The following is a 24,481-nucleotide window of genomic DNA, read 5'->3' as shown; positions in this document are numbered from 1 at the left end:
TGTGAATTCTTGTGTGAATGTTATTTGGACACTTAAGGCTATTTAAAAATGTTAACCTAAGATGGTGGATGTGCAGGAGTGGTCTGTGTATGGCAGCCTGCCCGCAGTCCGTCTCTTCACATTTTTTTAAATTTTAAGTCCTGTCCAAAATGTTAGTGGATGTCTTTTATGTGGGGGTGGGGAAGGGGGAAACTTTAATTCTTAGTCACCTACCTGGTTGGAGCAGCAGCATCCCTCCGAGCTGCTTCTTCTCCCCGTCCTCGCGGCCTACCATCGAGAATGTAACGGCGTTTCCTGTCGGGACCGGCCGGGACTACAGCTTCAGCGGCGGCACAGCGCAAGGACACCATCACTGAGCAGGCGATGCCTTACCGGGTCACCGTGCGGTAAGCTCCGGAGCACTGCGGCAGCCGACTACCAACATCGCGGAGCTGCGGGCAGCGCTGGATTTGGAGCGCCGCGGAGCCAGGGATCGAGTTCGCCGGGGTCGGAGCTCCAACCGGCGCGGCCTGAGGTCTACGAGTGCCCCGGTCTCCGGGGAGGAGGCAGCCGCTCCAGACTTTCCCAGCCGCTTGAGGAATTGTTTCACCCGACGCTGGAGTTCCATCTTTCACGGCAAGAGGGCCCTGAAAATTATCGGACTGGCTGCAAGGCCACAAATGGGCCCCGACCTCGGGTGTTTCAGAGGAAGAGGACTTAACTTTCTGGTGCCTTTCCCCACAGTGGAAATTTTTGAGAGAGAGAGGGGGGGGGGGGGGGAGAGAGAGAGGGGAAGAAAGAGAGGGGGGGGGGGGGAGAGAGAGAGAGGTATATTCTGGGACAATCAAGGTGAGAAACTGTTTTTAATAAGAACGAAAGAATGAACGATTCAGTGGTGCAGCGATAGTTGCTAGAGACGCAGGTTCGATCCTGACTATGGGTGCTGTTTGTATGTTCTCCCTGTGACGCGAGGGTTTTCTACAACACTCCAAAGACGTACAGGTTTGTAGGTTAATTGGCTTTGTGAATTGTCTTGCGCACAGGGATTGCTGGTCGGTATGGAATTGTTGGGGTGAAGGGCCCGTTTCTGTGCTTATATCTCTCCAGGGATGCTGCCTGAATGTCTAAATGTGAAAACAAAAGCCGTTTTCACCTCCCTATCTGCAGGGACTTAGGACCCTATTATTGTCCGTTAATGACATCCCAACCGCTCACAAATATCTTATAATTCATTAGTCATTCCTCATCCCACTTGCTCAGCTGATTAAGATCCTTCTGTAATTCTTAAACTACCATCACTGTCTCTAATGCCTCTATTTACAACATCTCCATAACGTACAGGTTTAATCACAGGCCTAGGTTACAACCCTGCTTTGTGATTGAATAGATCTATCCTTCGGAGTCACACATGGACTCTTGCCAAAAGCTTGCTGAAATCCAATCACAGTGATTTCCAACACTAATCAAATTCGTGAGACACTGTGTTGGGTAAGCTATCTTCCAAGCAAAAAACCGGATGCTGAATTGGTTGTGGTGAAGGGCCCGTTTCTATGTGCTGATGTCTAAATGTGAAAACACTGCAGGGACTTTCCAGACTGCCTGTTGATGGGAAGGTTATCGTGGAGTGAATAAGGCTGGAGATTTTCAGAGATGTGCAAAACATAGGAATTCATCTAGCCAAGCATAGACCGAGCTATCAATAACTCCAGGGATATAGTGGGTAGCATTCAAAGTCCTAGTCATAGAGTGATAACGATCCCGGCCAAGCAATACAAACGTCAGTGAGGGAACATTTGGGAAATGGGAATCGTGTTGCGATAAACATAAGAATGATTGTGGAAAAGGATATTGATCACCCAGGTGAAATAGTAATTTGGAGAAGGGTCATTCAGTTAGTCAAGAACAGATCTGACTTGTTGGGCCAGCACAGTCTGAAGAAGGGTTTCGGCCTGAAATGTCGCCTATTTCGCTCCATAGATGCTGCTGCACCCGCTGAGTTTCTCTAGCAATTTTGTGTACAGTGGTAGAGCTGCTGCCTTACAGCGCCAGAGACCCAGGTTCAATCCTGACTACGGGTGCTGTCTGTATGGAGTTTGTTCGTTGTACCTGTGACCTTGTGAGTTTTCCCCGTGTGCTCTAGTTTCCTCCTACATTACAAAAGCGTACAGGTTTGTAGGTTAATTAGCTTCGGTAAAATTGTTAATTGCCCCTAGTGTGTACATGGTGCACGGGGATCGCTAGTCAGTACATACTCGGTGGGCCGAAGGGCCTGTTTCCGCGCTCTATCTCTAAACTAAATTAAGCTTGCATAATGGAATTGGAACAATAGGGAACCCTTTAATGTGGATGTTGGAAATAGTTTTGGGGAAGTTTACACTAAGTTTTGTTAAAGTGTGTGACCTGTGCATTTCCTGAGAGAACCACAGGTTTACTGTTTAGTAAAGTTTATGCAGGGAGGAAAATTCTGGGGAAAGCCTTGTGGAGAGCGTTTAAAACAAATGCGTTTCCCACCCGCATCCCAAAGACAAGTGGGTTTGTCGGTTAATGGATTCCAGTAAAGTGTATAGGAATGGTATGTGGAGGTGGGATAACATAAGAGCAAGTGTGAATGAGCGATCAATAGTCAGCGTGGACATGGTGGGATGAAGGACCTGTTTTTGTTCTGTTTCTCTATATGTTGCCATGTAGAAATCTCCAAACTGGACAGAGCTGCACAGTGGAAGAGATGGGTAGATAGTGGCAGCTCCCATATCTGACCAGTGGTATTGCCAGAGACTGGGTCTGTCAGTATATGGAGTGGGTTCTGCTCATTGTCAGAAATGGCTCGCATCTTGGTGCTGGGCAGCAGCACACTCCTTGTTTCAGACCGCCCAACGCCAGCCATTGTGGGCAGCCAGGTCACATTGAGCAACGAAGGAGACATTACTGTCTATGCATCGGGTTCCCTGCACAGCCGTGGTGGGCAGGGGGGGAGGGGGTCTGTTCCACGCTCCTGGTGTGTCGGGCAGCGGTTCCTCTTGGGCTTCCGGTGCAACAGTCATAATGCCTCTTAATGCTCCTCTTTCTGGGAATGCATTCTGAGCACTAAGCAAAGTATATCGGCGATACAAGAAAAGGTTTATCCCAATTTAAGGAGTTGCTGGGTGATTTGTGTGTGGCTTATTGGCTTTTTTTTTTGCACTTTCAATCCAGATTTACTGTTTCAGCCACTTGGCAAGGATGCGGTTAATCCCAATCTAGCCCCACAGTATAACTTCATTAACATCGTTGATAATTTGGAATCAAATCTTCCACTGAGTTATTACAAAGCTGCTTGGTCTAGATCAAGTGCAGTTAGAAACATAGAAATTTGGTGCAGGAGTAGGCCATTCGGCCCTTCGAGCCTGCAACGCCATTCAATATGATCATGGCTGATCATCCAACTCAGTATCCCGTACCTGCCTTCTCTCCATACCCCCTGATCCCCTTAGCCACAAGGGCCACATCTAACTCCCTCTTAAATATAGCCAATGAACTGGCCTCAACTACCCTCTGTGGCAGAGAGTTCCAGAGATTCACCACTCTCTGTGTGAAAAAAAGTTATTCTCATCTTCGTTTTAAAGGATTTCCCCCTTATCCTTAAGCTGTGACCCCTTGTCCTGGACTTCCCCAACATCGGGAACAATCTTCCTGCATCTAGCCTGTCCAACCCCTTAAGAATTTTGTAAGTTTCTATAAGATCCCCTCTCAATCTTCTAAATTCTAGAGAGTATAAACCAAGTCTATCCAGTCTTTCTTCATAAGACAGTCCTGACATCCCAGGAATCAGTCTGGTGAACCGTCTCTGCACTCCCTCTATGGCAATAATGTCCTTCCTCAGATTTGGAGACCAAAACTGTACGCAATACCCCAGGTGTGGTCTCACCAAGGCCCTGTACAACTGCAGTAGAACCTCCCTGCTCCTATACTCAAATCCTTTTGCTATGAAAGCCAACATACCATTCGCTTTCTTTACTGCCTGCTGCACCTGCATGCCTACCTTCAATGACTGGTGTACCATGACACCCAGGTCTTGCTGCATCTCCCCCTTTCCCAATCGGCCACCATTTAGATAATAGTCTGCTTTCCCGTTTTTGCCACCAAAATGGATAACCTCACATTTATCCACATTATACTGCATCTGCCAAACATTTGCCCACTCACCCAGCCTATCCAAGTCACCTTGCAGTCTCCTAGCATCCTCCTCACATCTAACACTGCCCCCCAGCTTAGTGTCATCCGTAAACTTGGAGATATTGCCTTCAATTCCCTCATCCAGATCATTAATATATATTGTAAATAGCTGGGGTCCCAGCACTGAGCCTTGCGGTACCCCACTAGTCACTGCCTGCCATTGTGAAAAGGACCCGTTGAGACCGTTTACAGCTGGAGACAAAAGTATGGGATTCAATTGAGTAAACTTTCCTCTGAAGACAATCGGTTATCTAATCTGAAATGGGAACAGTTTACCACCACCATTATTTCTCCTTTTGTAAAAATGCAAAGCACAATGATCAAAGGTTCAAAAGTCTGTTTATTGTCACGTGTACCAATTAAGGTACAGTGAAACTCGAATTACCATACAGCAATACTAAAAAAAGCAACAAGACATTCATCTACATAAAAATTAACATAAACATCCACCACAGCGGATTCCCCACATTCCTCACTGTGATGGAAGACAATAAAGTCTAATCTTTTTCATCTTTATTCTCCCGCGGTCGTGGCAGTCGAACCATCCGCAGTCGGGGCGATCGAAGCTCCCGCGTCGGGGCGGTTGAAGCTTCTGCGGCTTGGAACTCCCGAAGTCGGTCTCTAACCAGGGACCGGGAGCTCCACGATGCTAAAGTCCGCTGGCTCACGCGGTTGGAGCTCTCGAAGTCGGTCTCCAGCAAAGACCACCAACTCCTCGATGTTAAGCCGCAGTGCGGATGGAGATACGATACAGATAAAAATCGCATCTCTGTCGAGGTAAGAGATTAAAAAAAAAGTTTCTCCCAACCCCACCTTCCCCACATAAAACAAGTTAACAAACACTTAAAACATACATTTAGCACATACTAAAAAACATCAAAGAAGAAAGGGAACCAGACAGACAGTTAGTGAGGTGGCCATTGTGGGCGCCATCTGGTGGTCAGCTATAATGATATGAGATCTGCTCAAGAGAGATTGTTTGATTTTAAAATGCATGTTTGTATAATTTCTTTGCAGAATGTCGCAGTGGTACGAACTACAGCTGCTGGACTCCAAATTTCTGGAGCAGGTTGACCAGCTCTATGATGACAGCTTTCCAATGGAGATCAGGCAGTATCTTGCACAGTGGCTGGAGGCGAAAGATTGGTAGGAGTTTGTTTTGATTCAAATCAATTCAAGTCACTGAAGAATAACCAGTTGGGGCAGAAATAGCCTTCATTGATAAAACAAGAGCAAATATGCTCATTTCACATGCTGTCAATTTTACAATTGCAATAGAAAAGGATGATTATTTTGTTACGACTGTTTTTGTTTAACTGGATCTTATTTTTGCGTTATTGTTGGAAAAACTATTTGCCTTTGCCCCAGTATAATGGTGAGCAACGTTTTAATACATATTTTTATTTCACTACTTGTGTTGCTTAGGGAGCATGCTGCCAGCAATGATTCAATGGCCACGGTGCTGTTCCATGACCTGTTGACACAATTGGATGACCAGTATAGCCGCTTTGCCTTGGAGAATAATTTCCTACTTCAGCATAACATCAGGAAAGTGAAACGTAACCTTCAGGTATGAGGAGCTGTCTCATGTGTACCTGTACGAGGGGATATATTAAATAATATAGGAAGGAACTGCAGTTGCTAGTTTATACTGATGATAGACACAAAATGCTGGAGGAACTCAGCGGGACAGGCAGCATCTCTGGATCAAAGTAATTGGTGATGTTTTGGGTTGAGACCCTTCTTCAGAAGAAGGGTTTCGACCCGAAACGTCACCCATTCCTTCTATCCAGAGATGCTGCCTGTCCCGCTGAGTTACTCCAGCATTTTGTCTATCTTCCATGGAATAGATTCCTAATTTGCTTGTTCAAATGGAAGAGTGGTGGGACTGCAGCAAAAATTAATATATAATATACAATTGATCTGCTTTACTTTCTGATAATTGTGCACAAATGTTGCTTCAGTGTGGTGCTGCTGCCTGTACAATGTGATAAATGTGTACTATCGCTAAAACTCTGTGTTTGTGGCTGTATGTCAGATTAGGTTTTTGGCCTTTGATTCGTTGGTCCGCCAAACCAACAAGCAAAAACTCAGATTTTTTTTCCTTTTCGCTAGCCATTTCACTTTTACATTCGCAAATCCACTAAATGTTGTCGTTTTACGTACCAATTTTTAATAAAATCCTTCCCCCCCCCCCCCACTCATTTTTTTCGCCTCCTGCTGGCCAGCCACCATAATGGCTGCTGCCGCCCGGCTCACCTCCAAAAAGCTGACATTTTTCACATTTAGCTAGCGATTTTCGCTGCTGCTGCCGCCCGGCTCTCTCCTCTCTCCACACCCCCCCCCCCCCCCCCCCCCCCACCCACCAGGCCTGGCTCTGGCGGAAGGCACAGATTGGCTGCTCCCCCGCTGCTTTTCGCTGTCCCCGCGAGCTTGCACTGTCCAAAAATCCCACGCGTCAACGGCCTGTCGGCCCGCAGACGCATTGAGGGTGTACGCAGCATCTTGACAGTGTACGCCTAGCGCGTGGCATTGTGCGATGACGTCAGGCCCTTGCAACCATGCGTTGCGGGAACAGACCCAACAGGTCTGCACTTGGTCTAGTTAGTACTAAAAATGTTGCAAGATTAACGTTTTGCACAATCTCAAGTGGAATTCAAGCAGAAAATAAATGAATGGAATATTAATCAAATGAAACAAGCTTAGATGTATTGCAGATTTTTTTAAATACTAATTTGATTTGCTAAACCACTTTATTATGTTTGATACAATGTCTAGGATCAACAACTTGGTCTCTCCACTTGACAAATTTATTATTTTGCATGTTATAATGGGCATAAAAACACTGATATTTTGCATGTGAATGAAAAGCCATTTCATTTTTTTGTAAATTGAGAATTGGGCACAGATTTATATACAAATGCACCAGACCTGGTCATTTTTGAAAATAAAAGTGTCTGGGTACTGGGGTTTAGTTAAAATCCCTTTGAACCTGGCTGTTTTATTTTGAAGAGAGAACATATTTACACGGGCAATTAATGATATTTTCCAAAATGTGATTTATGGTCTCATTTGAATTATGCAGGGTAATTGATTAAATATTATTCTGAGACCTAAAACTAGTAAAAATAATTGAAAATGTACTTCTCATACCCAAGTATTTGAAACTGCATGTATTAGCAATGTTACAAAATTTTGAGATTTTAAAAACCAAGTATCCCATCAGATAAAGCATAAAAAGAAGTTTAATTTGACACCTAATTCACTTTCATATCTTCAGTATTAAAAAGGTTATGGCCATTTTCATACTCGGAAATTAAAATCTTGTTCCCTATTGATTTTCCATTGACTTAACACAAAAGTTGTGATCAAGGACAGTGAAATGACCGTAACTTTATTAAAAATTAAGAGAACTGAAAGACATTTTCAGTTATTATTGATTGAAGCATTCTGAAACAAATATTAAACAATCTTACTTGGATGACCTGAAATTAAAGCATATAATTAGTTAGTTACCCAATTGTAGCTAATTCCAAAATTCAATTACTAGATCTAAACATCTATCCATTTCTTAAGGAAAGATTAACATTTTTAAATAGCCTAAGTGTCCAAAGAACATTCACACAATAATTTACAATAAAACATTATTTTTAAATCGCATTGACATTGATTTATAGGCCAAATGGAAGGGATTTAGTGTTCAATTGCTGTAAATTAATGGCCATTTAAATCGGCTTGCCAGTGGGATTTTGTAGAACGCGCTGGTTTGGATTTGAAGCCCATGTCTGCATGAAAGATACTGCGGGATTGAATGGGCCCCCAAGTCAGCTACTCGCAACATAACATTTTGTATAAAGGATCTTAAGAAGCCCTTTTTAATGTAATAATAAACAACCTACCTTGCCTTGGCCCCTACATGAGATCCGTCCCGTTGTCGGCGTTCATGGCTTTAGAGGATGATTTTTAATCTACTATTAACAATTAAATAACCCAATTTAGTTAAAAAAAAATACCTGCAGCGAACGAATTTCGCAACGATTTTTCGTCAGCAACTAAGTAAGCTGAACAACATCGATTTCAACAGCCTAGAGAAAACCCGCCCCCCCTCTCAAAGGTGCCAAAGTCGCACACACGGGCAGCGGCAGAATTGCAGCGCCGCTGAAGGTAAGTTTTGCAACATACCTACATGTATTGTATTCCTAATTTCTATTTGCAGGTTCACTTCCAAGATGACCCCATCCAATTGGCACTAACCATATCACACAGCCTTAAAGAGGAAAAGAAAATCCTAGAAAAAGCTATGAAAGATGAAAAGGTATTTTCAATTAAACATGTTTGTGTTCAATAAGTTGCTGCTTTCTTCTCTCAGTTCTTTGAATAAATGCTCCCTGCTTTATAACGGAGGTTAACAAAAGTTTCCTCTATTTCCGTACATTGCCCACTTTTTAAATTTGTGGTAAAGAACAAGTAGTGAACAGTTTGTGAATTTTGACAAGTTTAATGATTATCTAAAAAACAATCCATCTTTCCCAATGTGAGTTTTCCCAAGAAATGTATTTTCTGGTCACTGATAACAGAATGGGAGGAGAATTGTGCAGGGACAATATCATTGTAAACCCAGTCACTTGGAGAAAACAAAACTACTTTCCCTGCCTGAATTATTAACTGGGATTGAGAAGAGTAAAGATTTCACCACGGAACATCTGTAGAAGTTTGCATTTTACACGTCACAAGTACAATCTGACGTGACATGACGTCTGCTGAGAATGTCATTGCCCTCCTACCCTGCTGCTGAATGTTCACAACAGAAAGTGTTTGACTTGTGAAATACTTCGTAGCCATGTGGCCAAATTCTTCTCTAATTCCATCTACAAGTTTGCAGATGACACCACTGTAGTGGGTCAGATCTCTAACAATGATGAGATGGAATACAGGAATGAGATGGAGTGCTTACCCCATGCTGCCCCCCCCCCCCCCCAACCCATCTCTTCCTCAAGATGTTACCCGCTGACAACTGCTGTTGGATTTTTAATGGCTCGGGTCCACAGTGACACCATCTACATTACCCTATAATATCTCTGGGGCAATTAGATAACAAGGACCGACATATTTGTTGAATATAGCACTGCTTTCAACACCATAATCTTAACTAAGCTCCTGGCACCAGAAGTCTGTAACCCCTACTACTGGATCCTTGACTTTCTGATCCATTGACCATAATTGGCAAGGATAGGTGACAAAATGTCATCCGTGATGATAATTCTTAATGCTGGTGCCGTGAGACGCTGTTCTCAGCCCTTACTACACTCCCTATAAACTAGTAGCCATGTGGCCATATTCGTCTCTAATTCCATCTACAAGTTTGCAGATGACACCACTGTAGTGGGTCAGATCTCTAACAATGATGAGATGGAATACAGGAAGGAGATGGAGTGCTTCGTAACATGCTGCCAGGACAACAGTCTCTCCCTCAATGTTAGCAAGACAACTGAGTTATTTTTAATGTCGGGAAGCGTGGCTGAGTACATGCCCCAAATATTGTCAATGGTAGCGAAGTGGAAATGGTTGAGAGCTTCAGGTTCCTGGGCATTACTATCGTCAACTATTTGTTCTGGACTAACTACATTGAAGCTACGGCCAAGAAAGCACAACCAACATCTCACTCATGGCTGGTGGGCTGCAGTTGACTCACGGCTATTCCTTGAAATTCCATTTCAAGCAGAGTGCAAGGCCACCAAATTCAAATCCATTTTCCTACCATTTCAAGCAGGGTGCAAGGCCACCGAATTCAAGTGCAGTTTCATACCACTTCAAGCAGGGTGCAAGGCCACCAAATTCGGGTTCAGTTTCCTACCACTTCAAGCAGGGTGTAAGGCCACCAAATTCAAATGCAGTTTCATAATCATTTCATGCAGGGTGCAAGGCCACCATATTCAAATGCAGTTTCATAACATTTCAAGCAAGGTAAAACCACCATAAAACCACACAAAACACCACACACAGTTCAGTATACATTCAGTGTGTTCAGTTGCATTCACAGCTCAGACAGAGGTGTGATCTCTCCCTTCCCCCATCATACCGAGACTGAGCCACACTTCCGGGTTTTATAATCCCTCCCCCTTCCACCGGAAAAGGTGTGGCCTTCGTGGTGTGATTGACAGAAGAGAGATTCTCAACATTTTTTAAACACTAACAACCATTGGCAGTGCATTTTTACTTCATTAGCAGTGCATTTTACTTCACCCAAACAACCATTAGCAGTGCATTTTTACTTCATTAGCAGTGCATTTTTACTTCATTTTTACTCCATTAGCAGTGCATTTTTACTCCATTGGCGGTGCATTTTTACTCCATTGGCAGTGCATTTTTACCTCAAACCAACCGTATTTTCATTTTCAAGCCACATTAAGGGCACTCACAGTTGAGTAGACACGTGTTCAGTGTTATTCAGAGTTCAGAGAGACGTGACCCTCTTGGTTCCTCCATCTTGCAGAGACTGAGTGAGGCACACCACTTCTGGGTTTTATAGTCCCTCCCCCATCCCACCAGCAGGGGCAGCAGAGAGAATGGCATTTTTAAAAAAACCCATTAATATCGCTCTGATTTTTCATCGATGGGAAAAACCCTCGGGTCCCGGAAGGCGTAGGGGGGCTCTGAGCGAGGTGGCCAAAAATGACGGCCGTAGGTGGCGGCGTTTTCTCGGAAATCACGCCACAGCGAGCCAAAAGCGGTCAAGATCAGACTTTTAGTAATATAGATAATAATACTGAGAATTTTTTTTAAGTTTTGTTTCTGTGTTTTTAATTCGTAGAATCATATCGGTTCTCTCCTGAACAATATAATTCTGGACAAGCAGAAGCAGCTAGATCAGAAAGTGAAGACAGTAAAGAGCAGAGTTCAGGTATGTATATGTTTGCAATGCAACATTGTACCAACTTGAGTCCTTGGGTGAAGACTGAGGTTTCGGAGGTGCAAAATAGAACGCAGCCTTAAGTTGGAGGTTGACACAAAATGCTGGACTAACTCAGTGGCACAGGCAGCATCGCTGGAGAGAAGGAATGGGTGATGTTTCGGGTCGAGACCCTTCTTCAGACTGATGTCAGGGGTGTGGGCGGAACTGAGATAAAATGTTGTCGGAGACAGTCAGACTGGTAGGAGAACTGGGGAGGGGATGGAGAGAGAGGGAAAGAAAGGGCCACTTGAAGTTAGAGGTCAACATTCATACCGCTAGTGTGTAAGCTACCCAAGCAAAATATGAGATGCTGTTCTCCAATTTGCGCTGGGCCTCACTGTTACAATGGAGGAGGCCCAAGACAGAAAGGTCAGATTGGGAATAGGAGGGGGAATTAAAGTGAGCAATTGGGAAATCGGGTAGATTTAGGCGGACTGATCAGACGTGTTCAGCGAAACGATCGCCGAGCCTGTGCTTAGTCTCACCGATATGGATGTATGTTTCCTGCTGTGACTAATACAAAGTCTTGATGCATTTCATAATTTAACTCCATCCACATACTCTGGTGTTTTATAAAGGCCATTGTTTTGAACAGTCTCAAAATATTTTGCATTATTAATATGGCTCTGTCTTGCAATTTCAGTCTTTGACTAAAATGGTTCTAGTGTACTGTTTTGTTCAGGTTGGGCTTTACCCTCCTGTAAATTATCTTGTCAGCAATATAAAGTAGCAATGATAGCTAACCTTTTATTTTTGTCTTGAGTTTTCAATCACTTATTCAAAGTATCAGATAGACAGTAATAATTTTGTCAGTCATCCAGTTATGCAGTTGTTAATTATCCACTTTATGGCTGGTTCACATTATGGTTCCAATGCCTCTGAGATCAGAGGCAATGTTGTATTATTAAACACGTCAATTCTTTGCTTGGGTTATTTAAATTAGTGCCTGTTTTCCTGCTGAATATGTGTCAAGAAAAAATGGGACCTATATATCAGGATGGCTCTGCAAATCTGTTTTTGTTTTTTTGTTTTTTTTGCTTTGAGTTCTTACTGCTCATGAATTAGCCACCCAATCTTCCTATAGAGCAGTGATATTTTGAGTATGAAGCATTTTTGAATCATCCCGCCTGGGGTTTCGACATCGGGAGAGAAATGGTGCAGGGGAGAGAAAATGCTTTGCCTTCCATCACAGTGAGGAAGAGATTCACTGTGATGGATGTTTGTGTAAATTGAATTGTTCGTATGTCTTGTAGGAATAGCCTTTGTTTTTATGGCTGTGGAAACGGAGTTTCGTTTGAGCCTCACTGAGGTTCAAATGGCATGTAACAAAATATTGTATTGAAAGGATTTCACAAAATATAATATTCTTTGATTGTAGGAGATTGAACAAGAAATAAAATCTCTTGAAGATCTTCAGGATGAATTTGATTTCCGATCTAAGACATTGCACAGTCGAGGTGAGGAGTCCTGGTTTGCGAAAAGTGTAATTGAACAAATTTGTGTTAAAGTGCCTTTTTCTATGTAGAATTGTACCTTGGGCTTTTGTTGTCTACAACTCTTTTTTAATGTTTTTGTTTATCTTCCATTACTAGAGCACGAAGTGAATGGGTTGGCTCAAAATGAGATTAAACAAGAAAAAGTCCACCTCCACAACATGATGCTAAAGTTGGATATAAAAAGAAAGGTCAACTATGGTTATTGCTAACACTGTTATTGATTCTGTTACATTTTTATGTAATAGATTTTTGTTTTTGCTTCTCTTGAATTCAACATTTACGTAGAAACTGAAGTTCCCTTTGCGCAAATATATTTTCGGCCAACACCGTGTACGAATTGGCAGTGTCATTTGGATTTGCCCACAAAGTTTATTAAAAAAATTCAATTGTTGAACATAGCAGGTGCTATATAAAAGCAGAGGGTTGAAAATGGACCCAGGTTTCAAAGCATGTTAAATTGACAATATGAGAGGTTCATATGAGTTTTTATGTACAATCCATATGTCTCTGCAGCAAATTTCTGCTTCTGGTCAGGGGTCATGCGTGTGGAGGTAGAGAAGCTTCTAGACTTGATGGGATGTGGATATTGACACCGCAAGGAGCTGCAAAGAGTGAATAGAGTACTATTCTGCAGGTGGATCCACTTGGGCAAGATCAAAGCAGTTGATTCTCAATCTTTTGGAATTTTTTGAGGATGTAACGAGTAAAATGGATAAGGGAGAGCCAGTGGATGTGGTGTATCTGGACTTTCAAAAAGACCTTGACAAGGTCCCACACAAGATATTAGTGTGCAAAATTAGATCACATGGTATTGGGGGTAGGGTATTGACATGGATAGAGAACTGGTTGGCAGACAGGAAGCAAAGAGTAGGAATTAACGGATCCTTTTCAGAATGACAGGCAGTGACTAGTGGGGTGCCGCAAGGCTCAGTGCTGTGACCCCAGTTATTTACAATATATATTAACGATTTAGATGAGGAAATTAAATGTATCTCTAAGTTTGCAGATGATACAAAGCTGGGTGGCGGTGTGAGCTGCGAGGAGGATGCTATGAGGCTGCAGGGTGACTTGGATAGGTTGGGTGAGTGGGCACAAGCATAGCAGATGCAGTACAATGTGGATAAATGTGAGGTTATCCACTTTTGTGGCAAGAACAGGAAGGCAGATTAATATCTGAATGGTGTCAGATTAGGAAAACGAGACCTGGGTGTTTGCTTGTTCATCAGTCACTGAAAGTAAGCATGAAGGTAGAGCAGACAGTGGAGAAAGTCAAGTTGGCCTTCATTGCAAGAGGATTTGAGTTTCGGAGCAAGGAGGTCCTACTGCAGTTGTCAGTCCCTAGGTGAGACCGCACCTGGAGTAGTGTGTGCAATTTTGGTCTCCTAATTTGGGAAAGGACATTATTACTATTGAGGGAACTGACACGATGAAAGAATGTGTCGACTGGGCTTGTAATTGCTGGAATTTAGAAGGATAGAAAGGGGGAGCCCAGAACCAGGGGTCACAGTTTAAGAATAAGGGGTAGGCAATTTAGGACCTAGATGAGGAAAAACTTCACCCACACTTGAGTCAGCGCTGACCAACCCCTACATTAGCACTATCCTGCACATTAGGGGCAATTTATAATTTTACTGAAGCGAATTCTGATTCAGATTCAGATTCAATTTTAATTGTCAGTGTACAGTACAGAGACAACGAAATGCATTTAGCATCTCCCTTGAAGAGCGACATAGCAAACGATTTGAATAAAAAAATAATAAGTGTCCGGAGGGGGGGGTGGTGATTGGCAGTCACGAAATGAATTAACCTATAAACCATGTGTCCCCCGGGGGGGGGGGGGGGGGGGGGGGGGCTGCAGTACCACACACACACTAACCACCCCCCTTGTTATTATATTAATATTATTAATTTGCTCCTTTTATCCCATCCCCCGCCCTATCCACTCACGCATAGCCCCCAACTCGCAGGCGTGGCTAAAGACGGAGATGGGCATAGGCACACAGAGAGAGAAGAGAGGGGCAGAGAGGAGGTGGGGCAGAGGTGGGGAGGCAGAGGAGAGGGGGGGGGGATGAGAGGGCTGTATCTTTTGAATAACGGGGGAGGAGGGAGGGTGGGGGGGGGGGGGGGATATGTCACGCGCAGATCCAAGAGGGCAGCACGCAGAGCCATTGTGACGTCATCAGCCAAAGCCAGCCGTTTTTTTTTTTCAGTCATTTCAGATTTGTGAACATTTTCGATGCGCTAATGGAAGAACTTTTCAGATATTCGGAGTCAGAGATAAATCTCTGTGGGAATTTGTAAAAATTTTATTATTTTTTTGAAAGAGTTCGCACACACCACACACACACACACACACACACACACACACACACACACACATACAAGATAAGAGTTTTGTTTTTTTCAGTCATTTATATAGATTTGTGAACATATATATATTTATATACTTAATTAAAGTAAAATTAATGTGTATATATAAACTGTGCGTGTGTGTTTACATATATATATATAATTAAGTTATACATGTATATGTGAAAATTAAAATTGAGAAAAATGACACAACATATTGTATAATTCAACACAAACGTCCCCCCACAACAGAATAAAAAATTTCCACTGTGGGGGAAGACATCAGAAAGTTCAGTCCTCTCCCTCTGTGATCACCCGAGGTCAGGGCCCATTTGTGGCCTCCGCAGCCAGTCCGATGTTCTCAGGCCCTCCCGTCAGAAAGCTGGAATGCCGGCATCGGGCAAACACTCCTCCGCGGCCCGGAAATGTCTGGAGCGGCCGCTTCCTCCCCGGAGCCCGCGGAGACATATGCGTATATATATGTGTGTGTGTGTGTGTATATATGTGTGTACATATATATGTGTATATATGTGTGTGTGTGTATATATTATATAAATAAAAATATATGTGTGTATATTATATGTATATTTTCTTTTAATGTGTAACAAGAATGTTACAAATTTCATATTTTCAATTTAAAATTTGCAAGACTTGTCATTGACAATTTTCTATTTGCATGCCTGGTCTTTGCAAAAAAATCTTCAATGGATCGCTGGCATTTTTTTTGAACATGCATTTCGCTCACTGGCATGCATTTTCTTTTGTAGGAAGTAATTAATGAAACTGCCAGCCTACTGAATGAAGTGGAACAAATTGAAGGGCTTTTGATCAATGAAGAGCTGGTGGAATGGAAAAGGAGACAACAGGTTGCATGCATTGGAGGACCACCAAACACCTGTCTTGACCAGCTACAGCATTGGTGAGCTGCTTCAACCACTTGTGCAAATTTAATAATGCACACACCCAATATAAAGATGAACACAAACCTAACATGTATTCAAAGATTAAGGGGTAGGCCATTTAGGACTGATATGTGCCATTTCGCCCTTGTGGCTAAAGGGATCAGGGGGTATGGAGAGAAGGCAGGAACAGGATACTGAGTTGGATGATCAGCCATGATCATATTGAATGGCGGTGCAGGCTCGAAGGGCCGAATGGCCTACTCCTGCACCTATTTTCTATGTTTCTATGAGATGGGGAAAAACTTCTTCACCTAGATAGTTGTGAATCTGTGGAATTCTCTGCCACAGAAGGCAGTGGAGGTTAATTCACTGGATGTTTTCATGAGAGTTAGATTTAACTCTTGGGGCTAAAGGAATCAAGGGATATGGAGGTAAAGCAGGAAGGGGGGTGTACTGATTTAGACGATCAGTCATGATCATATTGGCTCGAAGGGCTGAATGGCCTACTGCACCTATTTTTCAGTTTCTATTAATCCAAAAGCAGAGGGTAGATGCTGGACATTCTGAAACTTAAATGCTGGAATTGCTCAGCAGGTCAAGCAGCAATTGGGTGGTAAGAAAATCTATCTTCCTATCAGTTGAGTATTTCCAGCATTTTCTTTAAATTTAAGTAAAGCGCATTTAACAAATCCATAATTCCTTATCAAAGCAAGTCCTGGAATTATTTTCTCTCTCTACGCCCCTCATCTTCCAGGAAGTAGTTGGTATGGAAATGACTTGCTTGAGATCTCTTGAAACATTAGATTAATCTTTCATTCATCTATAATACCATATTTTATGTTATTTTCCGAAAATAAAACTTGTAAATATAACCTTATTTTGAAAGTAGTTCATCTATGCACAAAGTAAGGGAGGTTGGGATGTTTGACTCCATAAGGCAAGCTAACTGTGCTAGGGCTGTTTGTGGAGGGACTGATGTCCTATAGATTGTTTCCCTTCAAGTATTGCAATAGCTTTTTTTTTTTTTTGAAGAGCTGGTGGTTGGGGTTGAGTTGGGTTGTTGGCAACTTGATGGCATCTGAGGAAACAGCAGAGCAGTTTTGTGGCATCTCTGGCACTTTGATGTTCTGACCACATAACATCTAATGCCATGACTATTATTATCTAAATGGTGGCCGACTAGGAAAAGGGGAGATGCAGCGAGACCTGGGTGTCATGGTACACCAGTCATTGAAAGTAGGCATGCAGGTGCAGCAGGCAGTGAAGAAAGCGAATGGTATGTTAGCTTTCATAGCAAAGGGATTTGAGTATAGGAGCAGGAAGATTCTACTGCAGTTGTACAGGGTCTTGGTGAGACCACACCTGGAGTATTGCGTACAGTTTTGGTCTCCAAATCTGAGGAAGGACATTCTTGCCATAGAGGGAGTGCAGAGAAGGTTCACCAGACTGATTCCTGGGATGTCAGGACTGTCTTATGAAGAAAGACTGGGTAGACTTGGTTTATACTCTCTAGAATTTAGGAGACTGAGAGGGGATCTTATAGAAACTTACAAAATTCTTAAGGGGTTGGACAGGCTAGATGCAGGAAGATTGTTCCCGATGTTGGGGAAGTCCAGGACAAGGGGTCACAGCTTAAGGATAAGGGGGAAATCCTTTAAAACTGAGATGAGAAGAACTTTTTTCACACAGAGTGGTGAATCTCTGGAACTCTCTGCCACAGAGGGTAGTCGAGGCCAGTTCATTGGCTATATTTAAGAGGGAGTTAGATGTGGCCATTGTGGCTAAGGGGATCAGAGGGTATGGAGAGAAGGCAGGTACGGGATACTGAGTTGGATGATCAGCCATGATCATATTGAATGGCGGTGCAGGCTTGAAGGGCTGAATGGCCTACTCCTGCACCTAATTTCTATGTTTCTATGACCTCTACAAAAGGTTTGAACAAGGATTATTAGTGTGGCCATTGGTAATTGCCTCCTTGATTTTTTTTTTGTGTTATTGCTTTCAGTTTCACATTGCTGGCAGAGAGCTTGCAGCAGGTTCGGCAACAATTAAAGAAATTGGAAGAATTGGAGCAGAAATATTCGTATGAAGGTGACCCTATTACTCAAAAGAAGCAATTCCTGGAAGAAAGATACGATACTTTGTTCATCACTCTTATTAAAAGGTAACCATTCCAGACACAATCTGACTCGACTTGAAGTGTGATTTTTCTCAGTTTAAATATGAGGTATTTCTCTGTGTCCTGATGTTTGCTAAAATTGAGAAGCAAATTTTAAAGGATGCAACAAAAAAAACCTTCTGATTCCTATAAGCCATTTTACACTTGTGGCAGAAAACAATTTAAATCCTGTTGACTAATCCCTGTTATGGATGAATTCTTCTCTAAAGTGCCCATGTTGGCAATAAGTGTGTATCTTAGCAAATGTTCATTCTTTAGTACCTTTTTTAGAGGGCAGCAGTGGTAGAGTTGCTGCCTCACTGTGCCAGAGACACGTTCGACCCTGCCTACAGGTGCTGTCTGTACAGAGTTTGCATGTCCTCCCTGTAACAGTGTGGATTTTCTCCAAGTGCTCTGGTTTTTTCCTCCTTCCCACGAAGACTTTAAATTTTTTAATGTTTTTTCTGAAATGCTCATCATTTAAGTTTAATCATGAAATTAATCTTCATTGTCCTTTAGTTCCTTTGTGGTGGAGAGACAGCCTTGCATGCCAACCCACCCACAGCGACCCATGGTTCTAAAGACTGGTGTGCAATTCACTGTGAAATTGAGGTGAGTGATTACTAAAAAAACTTATCTCTCTCTCTGTCTCTCTACCCTCTCCCCATATACACTTTTGATCATAACAATTATCTCATGAAAATTAGTTACCCATAAGGATGGTGGTGCTGTATTACATTTATTTAGCATTAAGATATTGTTTACCCAAAGAACTTTGTTAAAAATATTTTCTTCATTGTGTGAATAATTTGATGTCTCTGACTTTTGATGCCATTATTTATCCAGTGATCCCCAGATTATTGCCTGCAGTGGTTCTCTGTGTGGCTTAGCACCATTAAACATGGTGCTTAGTAAATAATATATCATTATATCTGAAGAAGGGTCTCGACCCGAAACATCGCCTATTCCTTCTCTCCATAGACTTTGCTTCTGTTTTTGGTGTTTTTGATGTTTCTTTATTTTACATGTCTTTACCTACTATTTCTTTTGATTGTTATTTTTGGTGTGTATTAACTTTTTTGTCAATGATTAGTGATGTGCAGCACTTTGTTGCAACTATGTTTGTTTTTAAAGTGCTCTATAAATAAAATTATTATTATTATAGATGCTGCCTCACCTGCTGAGTTTCTCCAGCATTTTGTGTCTCACTTCAATTTTTCCAGCATCTGCAGATCGTTCTTACACAATATATCATTGCTCTTCACATATTTATGTATTTTGCAGTCTGCATCACAGTGGCTTTATCTGAAAAAACTAATGTATGCCTACATGTGCGTGCTGGTAACACCAGACTCCATCTCACCACCTTCTGACAAGGCTCTTTTTCTTGTGCTTCATATTAACACCGCTGTCTTTGATCCTCATGACATACATCTTTCTTTCCCTAATTACACCAATCCCTATGCCTGGCCGCTTCTGAGACTAAATCAGACCGAAAGCTTCATCCATGTACTGTGTAAACTTGACTACTCCAGTGTGGTGGCTGGCATCTACATCCTTCCATCTATAAACAGCACCTGCTTGTGCCCTAACCTGAGCTGATCTTGCTAACACAGTTAAGCTGATGCTGCTCTTTCCCCCTGTGTTTAATTTTTATTTTGTTCCATTCCCACCACCAATCCGTATCCTTGCCTGTCCCATTTCTCATCTCCAACCCCACAACTTTTCAGATATTGGCTTATATCCTTTCCTGATCTTTTAAGAATCATATATTTTTTTTAAACTCCACCTTGAGAGCCATGTGATTCAACTTCATGTTTCCATGGCCACAGAATTCCCTCCAATGATTTCTGCTTCTTTATATATTTTATGCATACCTTAAAACTTGCCCCTTTGCCTCAAGAGTATTATCATCTGCACTGACATCTGTTTCCTGGGCCTATTGCATGGCTGTGCATCTTATGTTATTTGAATTCATTGGTAAATGTTTTGTGTTAATGATGCTATATGAATACAAATTATTGAGGAATTGGTTCCAACATTTATCAATAAAATAAAATTAAAATGGTAGGCATTGAGGTGGGATGTTGATGGGGTAAATCTACAAGATTTTATGATCACTTTGCTGAAACTTTGTACTAATAATGTAACACAGGGCACTTTTTTAAATAACTAAAGTTTTGCTCCACCAGAAGCAATGATTAGGATTTTGTTTTAAGACTATACTCTTTCTGAACCTCAATGTGAGAATGAGTTTGGAGCTTTGCTGTATTGTATCTTGGTGCATTATCTCTAGGAGGATAGACTTTGCTTTATAATCTGTGTTCTATTGCAAAATGGTTTTAAGACTCCCCAAATTAAATTTTGGATGTTAAAATTGCAAGAGGCAAATCTGCTACTAATAAATAACATCACACAAGCTTGGTTCCCTTTATTAATTCATTATAAAACATGTGTTATTTTGCATCTTTTCCCCTATTTTGTTACAGGCTCTTGGTAAGACTGCCAGAATTAAATTATCAGCTGCGTGTAAAAGCATCCTTTGACAAGTAAGTAGTTGTGTTTCATTTTCATATGCTTCACTATAACTTTGTGACGTTGTCATAGCTGAAGATATTTTATTAAAATAATAAAATTACTATAGCCACCTATTCTTCATTACGTGGTACGTGCCTCGTTTCACCAAGGATGGCAGAATGTGCATTAATTATTATGGATAGAGTGGATGTGGAGAGGATATTTCCACTAGTGGGAGAGTCCACGACCAGTGGTCTTACCTTCAGAATCAAAGGGTGTTCCTTTAGGAAGGAGATGAGGAAAAATGTCTTTAGTCGGAGGGTGGTGAATCTGTGCAATTCTTTGCCACAGAGGGCTGTGTAGGTTAAGTCAATGGATATTTATGGCAGATTCTTGATTAGTACAGGTGTCGGAGGGAGAGTGCAAGAGAATGGGGTTAAGAGGGAAAGATAGACCAGCCATGATTGAATGGTGGAGTATACTTGATGGGCCGAATGGCCTAATTTTGCTCCAATCACTTATGTATTTATGAATTGGGCAAGAAAGTAATAAAGGTGAGAGAATAAGCATATTCTGCCAATATTATTTACATTTGCTAATTTAACACATTTTAATTTATTAAGAAAATAGTTGGCCGGCACTTGGGAAAATAGTAGAAGTGGGCCAAACAACATAGATTTTTTGAAAGTGACAATTATGTTTGGGGGGGAAAAACCCGTTAGTTTTTTTGAAGTAGTAACTTACAGAATGAGCAAGCAGGAACCAGTTGATATATATTTAGGTTTTTGGGAAGTCTTAAGGTATTAAGATTACTATGCAAGATTGAAGTTCACATTCTGGAACCTTTGCACACTGATAGGAATTGAAGATTAGTTAATGGAGAGTGGGAGCTATTCAACCCATAAATGGGTCATTTTGGGGTTGTGGAATCTAGAGTGCTGGAGATTGCTTATGCAGCTACAGTTGTTGACAGTAATTTATGATGAGGATCTGGATGTATCTTGACATTTGATGCACCTAAGTTTAATTTGTTTGCATATACAGGCTGTGATTAAGGTGTAGAAAGCCTTCATGAGTTGTAGAAGTGTGGGCAGGGCAAATTAAAAATGTTAGGGATCTCTGGAACTCTCTGCCACGAGAGGGTAGTTGAGGCCAGTTCATTGGCTATATTTAAGAGGGAGTTAGATGTGGCCCTTGTGGCTAAAGGGGATCAGAGGGTATGGCAGAGCAAGCAGCGCTCCTCCACCGCTCCGGAGGCCAGCTCCGCGACGGCAACGGTGATACTGAGTCCCCGGTCTCTTCCTGTTGGAGGCCGCTCCTCGTTGATGAGACACGCCTCCATGATCAAAAAGTTTCCCCCCCCCTCCCCCCCCCCCACACACACACACCCCAACATAAAATAACAAACACTACATAAAAACACAGACAAAAATAATAAAAACGCGGACAGGCTGCAGAGGCCGCTGCTGGCCAGAGTCGCGCCGCCTACCAGGAGTTGTAGAAGTGTGGGCAGGGCAAATGGAAAATGTTAGGGATCTCTGGAATTCTCTGCCACAGAGGGTAGTTGAGGCCAGTTCATTGGCTATATTTAAGAGGGAGTTAGATGTGGCCCTTGTGGCTAAAGGGGATCAGAGGGTATGGAGAGAAGGCAGGTACAGGATACTGAGTTGGATGATCAGCCATGATCATATTGAATGGCGGTGCAGGCTCGAAGGGCCGAATGGCCTACTCCTGCACCTAATTTCTATGTTTCTATGTTAGGCCCTCTTACATCAATAAGAGAAATGTATTTTAAATAATACGGGTGAAAGTTATTGGTGTAAGGAATTTGCCCACAGCTCTGACGTGTTAATGGGAAGGTTCTGCAAACAGTAGGAAGACGGATGGTTTGTTTGCCTATCGTTGCAAGAGAATTTGAATGTACAAATAGACTTCTTGGTTCCATTATGAAAGACTGTAGCCAGAATACCCTGTGTATTTCTGTAGTTTCTACCCAAGGAAGGATATGCTTGCAATGGAGCGACTGCAATGAATATCCATTAGATAGATTCATGGGGCAGTGGGTTTGTTGTATGAGGTGGGATTATGCACCCTGGGCCTATTGCATTTTAAGATTGGAAGAACGAGGTGATTTCATTGATCTCTACAAATGCAAGAATGATATTTCTCTTGGCTTGGGTGTTTAGGTTCAGGGGTCATAATCTCTCATTCCAAAATAAGGGGCCTTCCATTCTGGGCCTGAGTTGAGGAGAAATTTTCTTCATCCAGGGAGCTGGTGAATCTTTGCATTTCTCCAACTATGAGGGTTGTGCTTGCTCAGCTACTGAATATATTCACCCCTGATAAACGTATGGGAATTAGAAAATCAAGAGAAATGCAGTTTGTGCGACAAGCTGCCACTGAGCTAAAAGATCAGCTGTGATCTTGTTGAATGATGGAACAGTGACAAAGGTGCAACCTTTCTACTGTTATACTACTGAATTGTTCTTTATTTTCAGAGACGTCATTGAAAAGAGTTCTGTGAAAGGGTGAGTAGTGTCATTTATTACGTTGATTTCCTGGCTAACCTTTCAATCGCAATTGCTCTTTGTCAAGCAAATGTATTTTACTTTTTTTTAACTTCCTCTTTTACAGATTTAGGAAATTCAACATCCTAGGAACTAATACAAAAGTGATGAATATGGAGGAGTCGACCAACGGAAGCTTGGCTGCTGAATTCCGGCATCTGGTTAGTCACCACATTGTAAAGCAGAAGATGAATCATGTACCTATGGAATATGACTCACAACATCATGCAATCCTCTCATAACACACTGTACAGAACCAAGTCTCTCACATTTAATTCAACATGGTCTCTCTCTATTGCAGCAACTGAAAGAACAGAAAAATACTGGAAGTAGAACGACAGAAGTAAGTGCCAGATTGTGGTGCCTCCCAATATAAACTTCAAGCAATATAAACTTCAACTACTTAAACTAATTCAAACACTCCTTACCTATTAGTTTAATTTAGAGATACAGTGTGGAAACAGGCCCTTCGGTCCAACGAATCTGCACCGAGCAGCAATTCCCGTACACTAACACTAGGGACTATTTACACTTCTACCAAGCCAATTCACCTAGAAACCTGTATGTCTTTGGAGTGTGGGAGGAAACCGAAAACCTGCGCAGTCACGGGGAAAACGTACAAACTCCGTGCAGACAGCGCCCGTGGCCAGGAATGAACCGGGGTCTCCGGTGCTGTCAGGCAGCAACCCTACAATTGCGCCACCGTGCCATCCCGTCCTTATTGATTTTGGGTTTTTTTTAGACCCCAGTGTATTGAAATCAAAATCCTTGTGAATATTACTTTTGCTGTATATTGACATTGTGCTTGAAATCATCATCTAAACTTCTCTTCTCCCCCCCCCCCCCCCCCCCCCTTTCTGTTCAACCAGGGTCCCCTCATTGTAACCGAAGAACTTCATTCAATCAGCTTTGAGACACAATTCTGTCACCAGAACCAGCCAATTGATCTGGAGGTAAGGTGCACATACACCTGCCTGCGTGTGCAAGTGCAAGCACAGTTTTGTGTGATCATTTATTGATCTGATATGATGGATTGCAGTAGACCATAAAAATGTAGACTTCCACTATATGATGGTGTGCAAGGCGGTGGACTGAAGTTCAGCTAAGTAGGATAAAACAGAATTTAGTGATTTTTCTATATTGTTGAAATCATTTGTATGAATAAGAGAATGGTGGTCCCAGAACATATCTAAAGGTGGGGATGATTATAATTTAGGAAAGGCATGGGGGTTTGTGTAAGTGGGGAAGGAACATGCAAGAGCTCGAATAATGGAGAAACTGGATGTAGGTTGTGGCGAAGGAAACTTCAAATCATTTACTCCAAATGCCAATATTTATAATAGAATGGA

The 24,481-nt window shown here is 42.2% G+C and overlaps 1 protein-coding gene across 4 annotated transcripts in view; it reads left to right on the top strand.

Moving 5' to 3' along the window:
* The window catches only part of LOC129698644 (signal transducer and activator of transcription 1-alpha/beta-like), a 46,782-nt gene that overhangs the window by 4,857 nt on the left and 17,444 nt on the right, over positions 1 to 24,481 (top strand). For all 4 annotated transcript variants that reach the window (XM_055637778.1, XM_055637779.1, XM_055637777.1 and 1 more), the window contains exons 3-16: positions 5,209 to 5,337; positions 5,617 to 5,761; positions 8,408 to 8,506; positions 11,003 to 11,092; positions 12,522 to 12,600; positions 12,736 to 12,827; positions 15,756 to 15,907; positions 17,896 to 18,054; positions 18,568 to 18,660; positions 20,538 to 20,597; positions 23,064 to 23,093; positions 23,200 to 23,293; positions 23,434 to 23,475; positions 24,002 to 24,085. In XM_055637778.1, the coding sequence (XP_055493753.1) occupies positions 5,210 to 5,337; positions 5,617 to 5,761; positions 8,408 to 8,506; positions 11,003 to 11,092; positions 12,522 to 12,600; positions 12,736 to 12,827; positions 15,756 to 15,907; positions 17,896 to 18,054; positions 18,568 to 18,660; positions 20,538 to 20,597; positions 23,064 to 23,093; positions 23,200 to 23,293; positions 23,434 to 23,475; positions 24,002 to 24,085 (1,347 nt within the window). In that variant the 5' untranslated portion in view covers position 5,209. The remainder of the gene's footprint in view (positions 1 to 5,208; positions 5,338 to 5,616; positions 5,762 to 8,407; positions 8,507 to 11,002; positions 11,093 to 12,521; positions 12,601 to 12,735; positions 12,828 to 15,755; positions 15,908 to 17,895; positions 18,055 to 18,567; positions 18,661 to 20,537; positions 20,598 to 23,063; positions 23,094 to 23,199; positions 23,294 to 23,433; positions 23,476 to 24,001; positions 24,086 to 24,481) is intronic.

This window comes from Leucoraja erinacea, chromosome 7, assembly GCF_028641065.1.
Source record: "Leucoraja erinacea ecotype New England chromosome 7, Leri_hhj_1, whole genome shotgun sequence".
NCBI lineage: Eukaryota > Metazoa > Chordata > Chondrichthyes > Rajiformes > Rajidae > Leucoraja > Leucoraja erinaceus.
This window is presented reverse-complemented; position numbering and strand designations above follow the sequence as displayed.